This window comes from Cherax quadricarinatus, chromosome 91 (assembly GCF_038502225.1).
Source record: "Cherax quadricarinatus isolate ZL_2023a chromosome 91, ASM3850222v1, whole genome shotgun sequence".
NCBI classification, from domain to species: Eukaryota; Metazoa; Arthropoda; class Malacostraca; order Decapoda; family Parastacidae; genus Cherax; species Cherax quadricarinatus.
In genome coordinates this window covers 13,216,250-13,234,537 of record NC_091382.1, presented here as the reverse complement: position 1 = coordinate 13,234,537, position 18,288 = coordinate 13,216,250, and the positions used below count along the sequence as shown (strand labels likewise).

Below are 18,288 nucleotides of genomic sequence, written 5' to 3'. Positions count from 1 at the left end.
AGGCCGGACTTGAGTCCTGGAGATGGGAAGTACAGTGCCTGCACTCTGAAGGAGGGGTGTTAATGTTGCAGTTTAAAAACTGTAGTGTAAAGCACCCTTCTGGCAAGACAGTGATGGAGTGAATGATGGTGAAAGTTTTTCTTTTTCGGGCCACCCTGCCTTGGTGGGAATCGGCCAGTGTGATTAGTGTGGACGGTTACAAAGCATGGCTTGCTTCTGCAGTGTTTTAAAAATTGAGGTTGGAGAGTTGAAGGAGGAGGTCTTGCTTCTCCAGGAGGAGATTAGGAGGCTGAAGGTCCACCTCAATGGGTCTGGGAGAGAGTGTGAGGTGGCTGGAGTTGTGGGGAATGAGGCTTCAAGTGAGGTGCAGTCTGTCTCTCGCTGTGAGGAGGCTGTAGTTGGGGAGGTAGCAACGGCTACCAGCAGTGAGGTGCAGTCCAGCACCTGCTACAAGTGGCGAGTGGTTCACAGTAATGGAAGGCGCATCAGAGTAAGGAAAGTTAAGAGTGAAGATCTGAAGGTAGGAAATCGCTTCTCTGTTCTTCAGGATGAATGTACTTCAGTGGCCAGTGAAGGTAAGGGTACTACTGCCCCTGCTAATGGAGGTAAGCGCATTCTTGTGGTTGGTGACTCTCAGGTAAGATATATTGACCGTGCTTTTTGTAATAGGAATAAGAAGATGAGAGATAGAGTGTGCTTCCCTGGAGCTGGTGTTGGGGACATTGTCAACAGGCTGGATAATATCATGTCAGGTAATGGGAACAAGCCCATTATCTGTCTCAGTGCTGGTGGAAATGATATTGGGAAGGGTAGGAGAGAAGAGCTGCTAGATAAGTACAGGTCAGCTATAGATTTCATTAAGTCTAAGGGAGGGATCCCAATCATATGTAGCATCTTGCCTAGAAGGGGAGTAGGAAATGAATGGTTGTCTAGGGCAATTGGTGTAAATTGCTGGCTAGACAGATACTGCAAGGAACTTGCAATCCCATTCATTGACAACTGGAACAACTTTTATGGCAAACATGATATGTATGCAAGGGATGGGGTACATCTCTCTGGGGCTAGGGTGGTAGCACTTGCAGACTCGATTGAGAAGGCCATTGGTGAAATGCCTATGATTTTAAACTGATGGAAGATAGAGGTATGGGTGTGTGTGGGAAACAAGCAGGTTGCAACACTTGGGTTGGAAACAGTAAATGTATAAAAGGCATTCAGCATGAAGTTATAAATAAAGACAATAGATCAGGTCAACAAACAAAGGGGGACAGCAGAGGGCAGCAAGGGACTAGCTCCCTTAAGGTTTACTATACTAATAGCAGGAGTGTAAGAAATAAGATAGATGAGCTAAGATTAATTGCAAGTGCAGGAAACATAGATATTATTGCTATAACAGAGACCTGGCTCAATCTGAAAGATAGAGAGATGCCCTCTGAATGTCACATACAATGCTATAAATTATTCCACACTGACAGGGTCAACAGGAAAGGTGGTGGAGTAGCGATGTATGTCAGAGACAATTTAAATTGTTGTGTTAGACAAGATATTAAATTAGAAGCGTCAGCCACTGAATCTGTTTGGTTACAGCTTCTCGAGGGCCGAGAAAAACTAATTTTGGGTGTGATTTACAGGGCCCCAAATCTTGATAGGGAGTGCAGTAAACTTCTATGGGACGAAATTCGTAAGGCATCTACATACGAAAATGTTGTGCTAATGGGAGATTTCAACTATAGACAGATTGACTGGAGCAATTTGACAGGAAATTTAGAGTCAGGTGACTTTCTTGATACGATCCAGGATTGTTTTTTAAAACAGTTTGTGACAGAGCCAACTAGGGGAAATAACCTCCTTGACTTGGTTCTTGCCAGTAGGGAAACACTAATTAATAATCTTGAGGTTAATGATGAGCTTGGGGAAAGTGATCACAAATCACTCAGTTTTAATATATCATGGAATTCCCCTAATAATGGCAATCAAGTCTCCGTCCCTGACTTTCGCTTGGCTGATTTCATAGGACTGAAAAATTACTTAGGTGGGCTGAACTGGAATGACCTGACTAAGGGTCAGGTAGGTGGTGATGGTTGCCGATATGATGCTTTCCAGGGCATAGTTCTAGCTGCTCAGTCAAATTATGTTCCAAATAGGGAAATCAGATCAAACAAAAATGATCCTAAATGGATGAACAATAGATTAAAATATCTGATTGGTCAAAAGACAGGCATATATAGGCAAATCAAAAGAGGAGAGGGGCAATTGAGAAATCGATATATTCAGTTAAAGAGAGAAATAAAAAAGGGAATTAGAAAAGCAAAAAGAGATTATGAGGTTAAAGTTGCAAGAGAATCGAAGACTAACCCAAAAGGATTCTTTCAGGTATACAGAAGTAAGATCAGGGACAAGATAGGCCCACTCAAAAGTTCCTCGGGTCAGCTCACTGACAGTGATAAGGAAATGTGTAGAATTTTTAACACATACTTCCTCTCAGTTTTTACACAGGAGGATACCAGCGATATTCCAGTAATGATAAATTATGTAGAACAGGACGATAATAAACTGTGCACTATTAGGGTCACAAGTGACATGGTCCTTAGGCAAATAGATAAATTAAAACCTAACAAATCCCCAGGCCCTGATGAACTGTATGCTAGGGTTCTAAAGAAATGTAAAGAGGAGCTTAGCACACCTTTGGCTAATCTTTTCAACATATCACTACAAACTGGCATGGTGCCAGATAAGTGGAAAATGGCAAATGTGATACCTATTTTCAAAACAGGTGACAGGTCCTTAGCTTCGAACTATAGACCAATAAGCCTAACCTCCATAGTGGGAAAATTTATGGAATCAATAATTGCCGAGGCAGTTCGTAGCCACCTTGAAAAGCATAAATTAATCAACGAATCTCAGCATGGTTTTACAAAGGGGCGTTCCTGCCTTACGAATTTATTAACTTTTTTCACTAAGGTATTTGAGGAGGTAGATCATGGTAATGAATATGATATTGTGTATATGGACTTCAGTAAGGCTTTTGACAGGGTCCCACATCAGAGACTATTGAGGAAAATTAAAGCACATGGACTAGGAGGAGAAATTTTTTCCTGGATAGAGGCATGGTTGACAAATAGGCAGCAGAGAGTTTGCATAAATGGGGAGAAATCAGAGTGGGGAAGTGTCACGAGCGGTGTTCCACAGGGGTCAGTGTTGGGCCCCCTGCTGTTCACAATCTACATAAACGACATAGATGAGGGCATAAAGAGCGACATCGGCAAGTTTGCCGATGACACCAAAATAGGCCGTCGAATTCATTCTGACGAGGACATTCGAGCACTCCAGGAAGATTTGAACAGACTGATGCAGTGGTCGGAGAAGTGGCAGATGCAGTTTAATATTGACAAATGCAAAGTTCTAAATGTTGGACAGGACAATAACCATGCCACATATAAACTAAATAATGTAGATCTTAATATTACGGATTGCGAAAAAGATTTAGGAGTTCTTTTTAGCAGTAATCTGAAACCAAGACAACAGTGCATAAGTGTTCGCAATAAAGCTAATAGAATCCTTGGCTTCATATCAAGAAGCATAAATAGTAGGAGTCCTCAGGTTGTTCTTCAACTCTATACATCCTTGGTTAGGCCTCATTTAGATTATGCTGCACAGTTTTGGTCACCGTATTACAGAATGGATATAAATTCTCTGGAAAATGTACAAAGGAGGATGACAAAGTTGATCCCATGTATCAGAAACCTTCCCTATGAGGATAGACTAAGGGCCCTGAAACTGCACTCTCTAGAAAGACGTAGAATTAGGGGGGATATGATTGAGGTGTATAAATGGAAGACAGGAATAAATAAAGGGGATGTAAATAGTGTGCTGAAAATATCTAGCCTAGACAGGACTCGCAGCAATGGTTTTAAGTTGGAAAAATTCAGATTCAGGAAGGATATAGGAAAGTACTTGTTTGGTAATAGAGTTGTGGATGAGTGGAACAAACTCCCAAGTACCGTTATAGAGGCCAGAACGTTGTGTAGCTTTAAAAATAGGTTGGATAAATACATGAGTAGATGTGGGTGGGTGTGAGTTGGAACTGATAGCTTGGGCTACCAGGTCGGTTGCCGTGTTCCTCCCTTAAGTCAATGTGACCTGACCTGACTAGGTTGGGTGCATTGGCTTAAGCCGGTAGGAGACTTGGACCTGCCTCGCATGGGCCAGTAGGCCTTCTGCAGTGTTCCTTCGTTCTTATGTTCTTATGTTCTTATTTATATATATATATATATATATATATATATATATATATATATATATATATATATATATATATATATATATATATATAGATAGGGAAGTACCACCTCTATAGCTGGAATGGGGACCCTCATCCTCAGAGAAGACAATAAACGTACCTCAGAGAAAACTCAAGGGTATCCCCGGAGCTGTTTGAATATTTTCTTCTCCTACCACCCCCTATATATTTTTTATTCTATGTGAACATTTATTATATTATATTATATATATATATATGTTATATATATTATATACATATATATATATATATATATATATATATATATATATATATATATATATATATATATATCACTAATTTCTACCTTTCTTTAAAGTCTATTTGAATTTTCATTAATAATTACTTTCGAAATTAGATTGATCGATTTGTAAATAATTTTCATTTCATTTTGTCAAGCTTAGAAAATTATATTTAATTTCATCCAAATATATTTTCATTAAGAATTAATGGCTGTTTAGTTTCCTCTGTGAAGTGGCTGTTTATATATTATTAATAATAATTTATGAATATAATTCAAAATGAACTAATTCGTGTATATTTTATATTGAAAGTTATCCATGGCTTGAGTATAATAATATATATGATAAAGTGCATTCAGAGAGTCACATGATAATTCAGTGATCGCATTATTATTACTAAGGTATTTATATTAGCATTTTTTTATTTTATATTTCAGTGCCAGGTCCTCCTGTCATCACACAAGTCAAATTAAGTTAATTTTGGATCAGCTGAGGTCAGCGTGACTCCTAGAGAAGCGAATGATGTGATTCCAGAGTGTGAGATCAGTTCCAAGAACGATAATAAATATACATCTTTGACATGTTCTCTGCCCACAACACAACTTTGACATGTTCTCTTCCCACAACACAACTTTGATGTGTTCTCTTCCCACAACACAACTTTGAGATGTTCTCTTCCTACAACACAACTTTGATGTGTTCTCTTCCCACAACACAACTTTGACATGTTCTCTTCCCACAACACAACTTTGACATGTTCTCTTCCCACAACACAACTTTGATGTGTTCTCTTCCCACAACACAACTTTGACATTTTCTCTTCCCACAACACAACTTTGATGTGTTCTCTTCCCACAACACAACTTTGACATGTTCTCTTCCCACAACACAACTTTGACAAGTTCTCTTCCCACAACACAACTTTGATGTGTTCTCTGCCCACAACACAACTTTGACAAGTTCTCTTCCCACAACACAACTTCGATGTGTTCTCTGTCCACAACACAACTTTGATGTGTTCTCTCCCCACAAGACAACTTTGACATGTTCTCTGTCCACAAGACAACTTTGATGTGTTCTCTCCCCACAACACAACTTTGACATGTTCTCTGCCCACAACACAACTTTTGTCATCTTCCTCACAAATTTAGGCTTAAGCTCACCCAAAATGCTCTACCTAACTGAGAACTGTCTGCATGCACAACCAATGTCACTCAACTCAAATTCAAATTCAAATCCTAAGTTTATTCTCTATGAGGGTTACAATGCTGAGTTTACAGAATTTGTTTATTGTGTGGTTTACATGTAGTAAAATACTAATTACAGAGGGGGCCACTAGAACACTTAGCATGGCTAGGCATTTCGAGCAGACTTAGATTAATTCTTAACATTGTCCTCATCGCTCTTGGGCCGTGCGGACAGGCTGCGCAGTGGCTCCTGATTCAACTGGTTTACTGCGCAGTTTTCCTGTTTTGTGCTTACAACATGGCGGATCGCATTGGACGCCGGGTGAGCAATGTTTGTGTGGAATTGGTGCGTGGAACGCTTACAGGAGCAACAATGCAGGTGTTACTGCCTGCCATCATCAGTGAGGTATATGGAATACCGACCGAAAGAATTATATGGAGTAGCAGTAAATGGTGTGTCGAGAATTTTCATCAAGTTTAAAGACGCAGGATTCTACGCAAGCATAGTCAACAAATATCAAGAGAAAAGGCTAGCAGTGAACACTATGGCGGAAGTCTGCTTACATGATGTGTCCAGCTATGTGGCGTGGGTGAAAGTACGAAACGTGCCTTTTGAGGCGACAGAGTATGATGTGACGGCGGTGTTTAGCAGCTATGGGAAAATCCACTCAGCTGAGATGGGGGTGTGGCAAAATAGACCTTATGAGGGGCTACCTGAGGGATCATTTACGCTGAAAATGACGTTGAGGCAGCCAATTCCATCATACGTACTTATGGAGGTCTTCCGGACGCAGGTCTACGTGTACTACTCAGGGCAGCGGAAGACTTGCAGATTATGTGGTTCTTTTGAACATATGGCGGCCCAATGCTATAAAAAAGCTGGACGGAGGGAACAGGTACCAGTGATCTTACATCAGAGGAATGCTATGGGGCGTTGGAGGAAGGAGTAAGGCCAAACAAGAATCCTTGCCGATGGAGTGAAGAAGTGGATAGGGCTGAGGCGGCTATGGTGGAAAGTGGAACACTAACAGTTGATAAGGGACAGACGACATCGACGTCTGATGAGGAGGGTACGGGCCAACAGGATGGCTTGCTGGAGGAAGTAGTAAGGAGGATGAAGGGTGTAACCTGGTGCAGGCGACAGTGCAGCAAGATCAGGAGGTTAGGAATACTGTGTGCACTAATGTTAATGTGCACAATGTTGTGGCAGAGGTCCATAGGGCAGAAAAGACAGGTGACGAGGTGTGTGGGGAGGGGAGTTCTCGTAAGAGAACTGCAGGACCGTCTGAGATGGACGATGTTCTTACTCCAGGACAAAGAACAGGAGTAAAATCTTGGAGAAAGGATGTATGTCATAAGGGGAGAGAGGGAAGGGGTAATGAAGGGTTTAATGGTTCCAGGGTTAACGAAGATATGGGGGGGGGGTGAATAAGCAAGCTGTCAAGAAAGAAGCAATGCAGCAGGACGGTATAGGAGGGTGTGTGCCAAGAAGAAAGGGTAAACCACCACTATTAAAATAATTCACGATAGTAACTGTAAATGTAAATGGATTGAAGAATGAAGTGAAACGAGTATGGATGGAATGGTTTTTGAGGAGATATAATGTGGATGTATGCTTTATACAAGAACATAATTATAAGATAGGCAGTGCTTTGGCATTAAAGGGTTATAAATTGTATGTAAGTGGGTCTGTTAGGTTAAAAGGGGGAGTGGCAGTGGCTGTGAAGGAAAATAGTCCCTTACGTATTATAAAGTGGGAAGAAGGGGGGGGAGGGTAGTGAGGGTGGATGGTGAGTGGGGAGCATCTCGAGTATGTTTCATTGGGGTTTATATGCCAGCGGAGAATATAATCAAAGTAAAAGAGGATTTTGTGAGAGACGTTTTAGTGTATTTTTTAAGGGGTTTACCTCTAGTAACTGTAATGGAGGGGGGGACTGGAACTGTGTTATAAGGGGGGACGTGGAGCCAAGGGGGGCGGGTTGTGTGTTACGGTCGTTACGCAATGTTTTACAGGATGCAGGGGTGAGGGACGTGGAGGGGAGTGGGGCTTGGAGAGTGGATTTCACTTTTGTTAGGAGAGATCATTCAGCGAGGTTAGATAGGATTTATATAACGGAGGCAGTTAGGGTAGGAGGGGTAAAAACAGTGGATGTAGGGTTTTCGGTTCATAGGGCAGTTTTGGTAGAACTGGATTGGGAGGGAGTGGTAAAGGTATATTCAAGTTTCTGGAAGTTAAATGCGAGGTTAGTGAGGAGTGAGGTGTTGAATGCAAAGTTTAGAGACTGGTGGAGACAATTGTGGAGGTCAAGGGATGGTGTAGGGAGTATTTTGGATTGGTGGGAAAATAGGGCTAAACCTGGTATTGCGGGGTTTTATAAATATAAAGGAAGGGAGGAGGCGAGGTGGAGGTACGGTTTACAGAATTATTTGGAACAGCAGCTCAATGAGTGTTAAGTGAGAGAGGAGGGGAAGTCTTTTGAAGAAATATCAGGGCTAAGAGAGAGACTAAGGGACATACATAATGAAAGATTTGATGAATTAAGGGTAAGGGCAGGTATGGATGCCGTGCTATGGGGAGATAAACCGTCGGGTAGTCTGTTAAGAAGTTTTCGCATTAGACAACAGGAGTCCACTATAATACTTTTAGAGGTTAGTGACGATTTGGAAGGTTATACTAAGGGGGAAATATTGGTGACAACTGAGGGGATAAGTAATTATGCGGATTATTGGTTTAAAAGAAAATGGGAAAAGGGTAACGTGGGGATAGTTAATAAGGAAAGAGAAGGGGTGAAGGCCTTGGGGAAAGGTGGGGAGGACAGAGGGGGATTGGATGGAAGAATAAGTATGGAAGAAGTGAAAGAGGCAGTGTTCAATTTAAATAAGGGGAAAGCACCGGGAATTTATGGGCTTTCCAATGATGTTTATAGAGTGCATTGGGAAACCATAAATGTTTGTTTGGTTCAGGTATTGAATTGTATGCTGAAGGAAGGGAAATTGGGAATGTCACAAAGGACTGGTGTGGTGGTGCTTGTAAAGAAAAAGAGGGAGGGGAGAACACTGAGCACGTACAGGGCCATATCTTTAATGTGTACGGATTACAAGGTTTTTGCGAAGATTCCACGGAACAGGATGAAGTGGGTAATAGGTGGTATTGTGCACAAGGGTCAGTTGGGAATTCCGGGTCGTAGTCGTATTAGGGAATTTTTGCAGGGTTGTAAGGGTGGTGGAATTTTGGGTATTGATAGGGAGAATGCTTATGATGGTGTGAATGGTTGACACTTTAAGGCTTATGGGTTTTGGGGAGGGAATAGTAAGATGGGTGAAGACCTTGTATGCAGAAGCTACGATTCAGGTGCAAATTAATGGTAGATTAGGAAGCGTGTTGAAAATGGAGAAAGGTTTGAGACAGGGGTGTCCTATGTCTCAAATTCTGTTTGCATGTATGCAACACCCGATTTATGGAATGGTTGAGGAAGCAACAACGTTACAGGAGGAGGGTAAGGGGTTCACAGAGGTAGTTGGTTATGTAGATGACAAAACAATACTGATCAATGATGTCGAAGGTTTGCGAAAGGTGGAGAAAGTAATGAGGTTTTTTGGAGAGGCGTCAGGCATGCGTGTCAACAGGACTAAATCGAAATTATTAGAGATAGGAGATTGGGTGGGGGGTAGAATGGGGGTGGAGTTTGGATGGGATGTGACTGAACAGCTGAAAATTTGTGGGATTTTTTTTTTATATTTTATTTAAAAGACATACATAGTACATAAAAATAAACGACAAATTACATAGTGAAAACAGTGATGAAAAATTCTGCATAGTACATGTACTTTCCAATTAACATATTACATCTGAAAGACACAAATATGTACAGTAAACAATGACCACTCCAATCCTTGAAGTAATGACATTATGTCTGGAACACTAAATCTAACCTAAAGACTCCTTGGCAAGTACATCTCATTCCTGATTGTACATCCTGCCTTGGAATGTACACCTTACATTCTGAAAACACTACCCCTCCCCCTTCTTGCATGTCAATCCACCTGACATGTAACAATCTTTATATGTAACTGTATATTGTATGAAATGCTTTCATTATTCCATATTGAACAACATGATACGTTCAGTATCACTCAATGTATTGATATAATATAAAATTCAATTCTACATGATTCATGTACAACGTATATCTACTAAACACCCAAACATATCACCTTCTCGAGGAAGGTATAAATATATACATATGTTGCATACACTTTACAACACAACCAGTGAAACTACAAAAACCTAATCCTATGTCATCCATCAATTACCCTATAATATATATCAACTCAACGGTAACCTAAACCTACGGGCTCTATAGAGCTCCCATGAAAAAACAATATGTAATAAGAAAACAGGAAAAGTCAAGCTTTCTAAAAATATTTCACCCATATCATTAAAACCTCTACTAAGATGTAAGTCTGTTAGCACAAAACATAACAGTGCATGACCTTCACACGTCCATAAATACTGAAGCCTTCCTACCACACGCAATACTTCATGTGTATATATATATTTCACATTCACACAGTGCACCCACATTGTCATTTCATTACACACATACCAATAATTTCGTTGCAGATATATATAATATTCCATCAAATTTGTGGGATTATCTGTATGGCAGATGAGCAAGTGGCTAGACGGAGGAATTCGGAATTGGTGGGAGAGAAAGTTGTACAACGGATTAGGAACCTAAGAGCGAAGGATGTTACTTTAATGCAGGGGGCAATAATAATAAATTCATTGGTTTACAGTAAAGTGTGGAACGTGGCAGTGGTGTATCCTTTACGGGAACAGAAGATAAAGGAGATACAGAGAAGGGTGCTTCGTTATATATGGGGTTTTGGACGTGCATGGATAAGTAAGGAGGTGGTTATGACGAATGTGCGCAGAGGGGGAGTAGGGCTTTTGATGCTAGGGCCGAGGGTAAAGGCCATGTATGTTAAACAGAAGTACGTAAGGGAGGGGGGTGGGGTAAAAGGGGTGAGGGTTGGGAGGGTGATGGGGGATGTACGACGATGGTGGGGAGGAAAGGACTTGATGGAATGTGAGAATATGCTAAGGGTTATGTTAGTAATAGGTGAGGTAAAAACGCTCAAGGTGGGAAGATTGGTAGAGATGAGTAGGAAACCAGAAGTGATGCAAGGGGTGGCGGTATACCCTTTGTATGATTGGGGTACGATTTGGCATGATTTCCAGAAACTTAAATTAATGCCGAGGGTAAGGGAGTTAGTTTATAGGTTTGTAATGGGAATTTTAGTGTTAAAGCAGGCTTTGTGTGTGATGGGTTTGGTAAAGAAGGCGAAATGCAAACATTGTGAGGAATCGGAAACAGCCTTTCATGCCGTATATTTTTGTAGGGAGTTGCAGCAGGTACGGGTGTGGCTGGCTAGAGTCTTCAAGTTAATGGGTGGGGGCAATGTAGAGCTGCTGCGTGCTCTAACTTTAGAGGTAAGGGGGTGTTTGAGGTTGTAAAGAGAACCATTCTGTACATTGTGACAGATTTCTTGTTTTATTCATGGGGCATGAAGGAAAAAGGTGGGGGGATTAGGGTAAGGGCAATTGCAGCAGGAATTTATCGCACAGTATGTAGAAATAAACTCATTAATGGTAAAAGGTGGACACATGCGTTCCCGGAGGCATATAGAAACATAACGGTAAAGGGACTCGGTAATTTGGTTACTTAAGTACTAAGGGACCATTTTCCTTTTCTAGAGCGAATATGACAATAATGAAGGATATGTAAATGTGGCAGGATTGTCATGAGAGTTGTATGGGAGGGATGACATGTCAGATGTGGTGTAATTGGAGAGTTTTCTTGTGTGTGAATGTTTTAGTTTAGCCATGTGTTGAAAGACAATAGGTCATTGATGATCATAGTTTTAATATGGTAAATGATCTTTGTAAGTGAGACAACTACAAGAGGGAACAATCAATGCATTGTTAACATTTTGGTATAAAGAATACAGAGTAATCATGTTTTTCTCAAAATTATTCAATTGCCTTGCTTTTTTTCCATAATAATAAAGGATTAAAATATAAGGTTTTAAAAGTCTTATCTATTGTTGTGTTAATGTGTGTGTATGAGTCGTTGTGGGTATGTGTGATCGAGTATATACGCAAATGTATATATATGTAAGAGTATAGGTATGAATGTTGCCAATTTTTAAAAGGCTGCCCTCTGTGTAAGGCGACCTTTTTAGCCTGTGCATATAATGTTATTGTGAGATATAAGGAACTCACTAGTTTTAGTAATACGTAACATACACCGTGAATTTAGAACCTAACATGGGGGGGGGGTTAAAAGGGGGAGATTGTGTGTTGTCAGGAAGAGAAAGGTTTATGGGGGATAATTATAACTGTAGTTTTTAAAGTTCATATGGTTAACCATGGTTGTCCATTTCATACATATTGTTAAAAATGTCAGAGGATATATAATATGGGAAGTGGTCATCTTATCAGAGGGCTTTTTCCATGGTATAGTAAGAATGTATATACAGGATGAAGCAACTATTTAAGGAATATTTTGTATTGTTTGTATATTAAGAGAAATACTTAATGTCATATGCATGAGAGGATCTGGTCAATGATAACAATGGCAACTGTCATCAATTGGATAAGTTTGAATTTTAATTTTAATTGAAGGTAGAAAACTTTAGTTGATACATGAAATGATGTAATATTCTTAGGTCATACTGTATGTTGTAAGATGGAGGGAATACTTTTAGGGTTTTTAGTCATTGTTTGAAGGCATAACCGTCTGCAGGAGGACATATGTATAATGGTTATGGTGTGGAGTTCACTTTTGTATGATTTACATTTTATATTCAAATTTTTTATGTAGTTTCGTTTTTTAATAAAAATATATAAAGAAAAAAAAATTCTTTACTTTAAAATATTACAAATTATGAGGTAAGTTGGTATTATGGTTAAGTGACTAAATACTAGTTTGTGAGTTTAGCAATGTGAATGCTTTTGTTTTGGCACAATACATAGTTTCAATATTGGAGTATCACAGGCCAACTTATGACTAGTTAGGATTCATTATTTTAAGATTGAGATTAATATTTCTGTTTATGGTCAAATGAGTGAGCGAGTGTAAGTGTGAACCACCAGGTGGTATTCGTGTAGTTAGTTGACGGGGTGTATCAGGGAGATAAGATGTTTTCTAATGGTAGCTTTGAAGGTGATAAATGTGTCTGCAGTTCTAGAGTTTTCAGGTAGGGTGTTCCAGATTTCAGAGCTTTTGACATACATTGAATTTTTGTAAAGGTTTAGTCGGACAAGGGGAATGTCATAGAGATGTTTGTGTCTTGTGTTATGCCTGTGGGTTCTGTCACAACTATCAAGAAAACGTTTTAGGTCAAGGTTAATATTGGAATTTAAGGTCCTGTAGATGTAGACTGCACAGTAGTAAGTGTGGATGTACTGAACAGGGAGTAAGTTTAGATCTATGAAGAGTGGGGGGGGGGTGTTGCCAGGGATGGGATTTAGTGATTATTCTTACTGCAGCTTTTTGTTGGGTTATTATTGGCTTTAGGTGTGTTGCTGCAGTTGATCCCCAAGCACAAATTGTATAGGTGAGGTATGGATAAATAAGTGAGTGGTATAGTGTGAGAAGGGCATTTTGCGGCACGTAGTATCATATCTTGGAGAGGATCCCAACCGTTTTGGATACTTTTTTTGTTGTGTGTTGGGTATGGGTGCTGAAATTCAGGTTGTTGTCGAGGTATAGGCCTAGGAATTTGCCCTCATTATGTCTGGCAATTAGAGTGTCGATCTTAATGTTAATTTGCACAACTCCTGCTCTGCTACCAAACATAATATAGTAGGTTTTGTCAGTGCTAAGCGTAAGTTTATTGGCTGTCATCCAAGTCGATATTTTGATCAGCTCCTCGTTAACAATGGTGTTGAGAGAGGCAAGATTAGGGTGAGAGATGACATAAGTCGTGTCGTCAGCAAAGAGAATGGGGTTCAGGTGTTGGGATACGTTTGGAAGATCATTGAAGTATATGAGGAAGAGCAGGGGACCAAGGACACTTCCCTGTGGAACCCCAGTATTAAGTGGCCGTGTTGATGATGCTGTGTACAAATACTGTATAAAGCTGAAATAAATATTAGTCTTTGTCTCTGAAACATACACAGAGGTTGGAAACAATTATTTGGTTACCTGGAGTTTACCTGGAGAGAGTTCCGGGGGTCAACGCCCCCGCGGCCCGGTCTGTGACCAATGACTAATGAATTAAAGAAGTGTTAGTAATATTTTATTATTGCTAAAGGTAAGAACCAGTCACCTGACTGGGAATCAAAATCCCCCGTTTGGCCTCTGCTACCATAAATAACATTGGTAAGTTTTCTACTGTTACTGTTTTAGTGAAGTAAGTTCAGTAATAGACTGGTTATTGTACATCAGCTCCAGGGTGAGGGACTGATTACCTCCTTCTGTTCTTCAACATTCTTCTTTGTATTTGACTGATGAAGCCACTGTGTGGCAAAACGTTTCCACAGTAAAGATACCCAAGTGTTGTATATGTGTCTAATTTGTCACCTCATTTCTCATCTAGATGAAAGAGAAGTAGGAGAAAAAACACCCAAAGTTAAACCAGATTAATACGCTAGATACTAGGGAGACAATCTAAGGCTCACCAGTTAAATGTTAGATATTATTACGCTCAAGATAAGTCTCCAGCAAAGACATCTGAACACGAGATCCCCAGAACCATTAAAACTAAAGTAAGCATATTCGGTCCTGTGAAGTTAACACATGAGTACAAGTTGTTGTGACTATGCTGCACTGAACAGCAGCAGGCACCAGCGACTGAAGGAGTTGTGATCAAGGTGCTCTGGGGAACACCAGGCTACACTGCACTGAACAGCAGCAGGCAACAACGACTGAAGGAGTTGTGACCAATGTGCTCTGGGGAACACAAGGCTTCACTGCACTGAACAGCAACAGGCAAGAGCGACTGAAAGAGTTGTGACCAAGGTGCTGTGGGGAACACCAGACTACACTGCACTGAACAGCAGCAGGCACCAGCGACTGAAAGAGTTTTGACCAAAGTGCTGTGGGGAACACAAGGCTACACTGCACTGAACAGCAGCAGGCACCAGCCACTGAAAGAGTTGTGTCCAAGATGCTGTTGGGAACACCAGGCTACACTGCACTGAACAGCAGCACGCACCAGCGACTGAAAGAGTTGTGTCCAAGATGCTGTGGGGAACACAAGACTACACTGCACTGAACAGCAGCAGGCACAAGCGACTGAAAGAGTTGTGTCCAAGATGCTGTGGGGAACACCAGACTACACTGCACTGAACAGCAGCAGGCACAAGCGACTGAAAGAGTTGTGTCCAAGATGATGTGGGGAACACCAGGCTACACTGCACTGAACAGCAGCAGGAACCAGCGACTGAAAGAGTTGTGCCCAAGGTGTTGTGGTGAACACCAGGCTACACTGCACTGAACAGCAACAGGCACCAGCGACTGAAAGAGTTGTGCCCAAGGTGTTGTGGTGAACACCAGGCTACACTGCACTGAACAGCAGCAGGAACCAGCGACTGAAAGAGTTTTGACCAAAGTGCTGTGGGGAACACAAGGCTACACTGCACTGAACAGCAGCAGGCACCAGCCACTGAAAGAGTTGTGTCCAAGATGCTGTGGGGAACACCAGGCTACACTGCACTGAACAGCAGCACGCACCAGCGACTGAAAGAGTTGTGTCCAAGATGCTGTGGGGAACACAAGGCTACACTGCACTGAACAGCAGCAGGCACAAGCGACTGAAAGAGTTGTGTCCAAGATGCTGTGGGGAACACCAGACTACACTGCACTGAACAGCAGCAGGCACAAGCGACTGAAAGAGTTGTGTCCAAGATGATGTGGGGAACACCAGGCTACACTGCACTGAACAGCAGCAGGAACCAGCGACTGAAAGAGTTGTGCCCAAGGTGTTGTGGTGAACACCAGGCTACACTGCACTGAACAGCAACAGGCACCAGCGACTGAAAGAGTTGTGCCCAAGGTGTTGTGGTGAACACCAGGCTACACTGCACTGAACAGCAGCAGGAACCAGCGACTGAAAGAGTTTTGACCAAAGTGCTGTGGGGAACACAAGGCTACACTGCACTGAACAGCAGCAGGCACCATCGACTAAAAGAGTTGTGACTAATGTGCTGTGGGGAACACCAGGCTACACTGCACTGAACAGCAGCAGGCAACAGCGACTGAAAGAGTTGTGACCAAGGATCTGTGGCGAACACCAGGATACACTGTACTGAACAGCAGCAGGCACCAGCGACTGAAAGAGTTGTGTCCAAGGTGCTGTAGGGAACATCAGGCTACACTGCACTGAACAGCAACAGACACCATCGACTGAAAAACTTGGTTCCAAGGTGCTGTGGGGAAAACCAGGCTACAATGCACTGAAGAACAGTAGGCACCAGCGACTGAAAAAGTTGTGACCAAGGTACTGTTGGGAACACCAGGCTACACTGCACTGAACAGCAGCAGGCAACAGCGACTGGAAGAGTTGTGACCAAGGTACTTTAGGGAACACCAGGCTACACTGCACTGAACAGCAGCAGGCAACTGCGACTGAAAGAGTTGTGACCAAGATGCTGTGGCGAACACCAGGCTACACTGCACTGAACAGCAGCAGACACCAGCGACTGAAAGAGTTATGACCAAGGTGCTATGAGGAACATCAGGCTACACTGCACTGAACAGCAGCAGGCAACTGCGACTGAAAGAGTTGTGACCAAGATGCTGTGGCGAACACCAGGCTACACTGCATTGAACAGCAGCAGGCACCAGCGACTGAAAGAGTTGTGACTAAGGTGCTGTGGGGAACACCAGACTACACTGCACTGAACAGCAGCAGGCAACAGCGACTGAAAGAGTTGTGACAAAGGTGCTATGAGGAACACCAGGCTACACTGCATTGAATAGCAGCAGGCACCAGCGACTGAAAGAGTTGTGTCCAATGTGCTGTGGGGAACACCAGGCTATACTGCACTGAACAGCAGCAGGCGCCAGCGACTGAAAGAGTTGTGACTAAGGTGCTGTGGGGAACACCAGACTACTCTGCAGTGAACAGCAGCAGGAACCAGCGACTGAAAGAGTTGTGACCAAGGTGATGTGGGGAACACCAGGCTACACTGCACTGAACAGCAGCAGGCAACTGCGACTGAAAGAGTTGTGACCAAGATGCTGTGGCGAACACCAGGCTACACTGCATTGAGCAGCAGCAGGCACCAGCGACTGAAAGAGTTGTGACTAAGGTGCTGTGGGGAACACCAGACTACACTGCACTGAACAGCAGCACGCAACAGCGACTGAAAGAGTTGTGACAAAGGTGCTGTGGGGAACACCACCCTACACTGCACTGAACAGCAGCAGGCAACAGGGACTGAAAGAGTTGTGTCCAAGGTGCTGTGGGGAACACAAGGCTATACTGCACCGAACAGCAGCAGGCGCCATCGACTGAAAGAGTTGTGACTAAGGTGCTGTGGGGAACACCAGGCTACACTGCACTGAACAGCAGCAGACACCAGCGACTGAAAGAGTTATGACCAAGGCGTTGTGGGGAACACAAGGCTACACTGCTCTGAACAGCAGCAGGCACCAGCGACTGAAAGAGTTGTTTCCAAGGTGCTGTGGGGAACACAAGGCTACACTGCACTGAACAGCAGTAGGCACCAGCGACTGAAAGAGTTGTGTCCAAGGTGTTGTGGTGAACACCAGGCTACTCTGCGCTGAGCAGCAGCAGGTACCAGCGATTGAAAGAGTTATGTCGAAAGTGCTGTGAGGAACACCAGGCTACACTGCACTGAACAGCAGCAGGCACCAGCGACTGAAAGAGTTGTGACCAAGGTGCTGTGGGGAACACCAGGCTACACTGCACCCAGCAGCAGCAGGCATCAGCGACGGAAAGAGTTGTGAACAAGGTGCTGTGATGAACACCAGGCTACACTGCACTGAGCAGCAGCAGGCACCAGCGACTGAAAGGGTTGTGACCAAAGTGCTGTGGGGAACACCAGGCTACACTGCACTGAGCAGCAGCAGGCACCAGCGACTGAAAGAGTTGTGACCAAGGTGCTGTGGGGAACACCAGGCTACACTGCACTGAGCAGCAGCAGGCACCAGCGACTGAAAGAGTTGTGACCAAGGTGCTGTGGGGAACACCAGGCTATACTGCATATAACGAGTATGGCCATACCCGTTATTTTTTATACTAGGATGTGCTCCTTTTATTATATACATATATATAATGTCGAAGCTAATATTGTTATATTATATTGTTAAGCGTTATATTAAGAGTGTGAGTTTCATGTAGTGGGAAGCTACTAGTTGGAGTGCCAGTTACTAGTTCAGGTACTGACGTCTCCCTCAGTCATGTGACCAACCTGACGTTGGCTTACCACTCTGTTGTACCGTCAGCAGGTTCACCACCCTTGCTCTGAGTAGGTTCACTACCCTTGCTCTGAGCAGGTTCACTACCCTTACTCTGAGTAGGT

General features: G+C 42.7%; 2 protein-coding genes across 3 annotated transcripts in view; one reads left to right on the top strand and one right to left on the bottom strand.

Annotated features, from left to right (window-relative positions):
* LOC128704839 (neural cell adhesion molecule L1-like) overlaps positions 1–12,653 on the top strand; it is a 66,633-nt gene extending 53,980 nt beyond the window's left edge. Inside the window, exon 4 of the mRNA XM_070104393.1 lies at positions 4,977–12,653. Coding sequence (XP_069960494.1) covers positions 4,977–5,017 — 41 coding nt within the window. The 3' untranslated portion in view covers positions 5,018–12,653. The remainder of the gene's footprint in view (positions 1–4,976) is intronic.
* The window catches only part of LOC138850954 (tyrosine-protein phosphatase Lar-like), a 654,087-nt gene that overhangs the window by 378,592 nt on the left and 257,207 nt on the right, over positions 1–18,288 (bottom strand). The gene's annotated exons all lie outside the window — the stretch shown is intronic.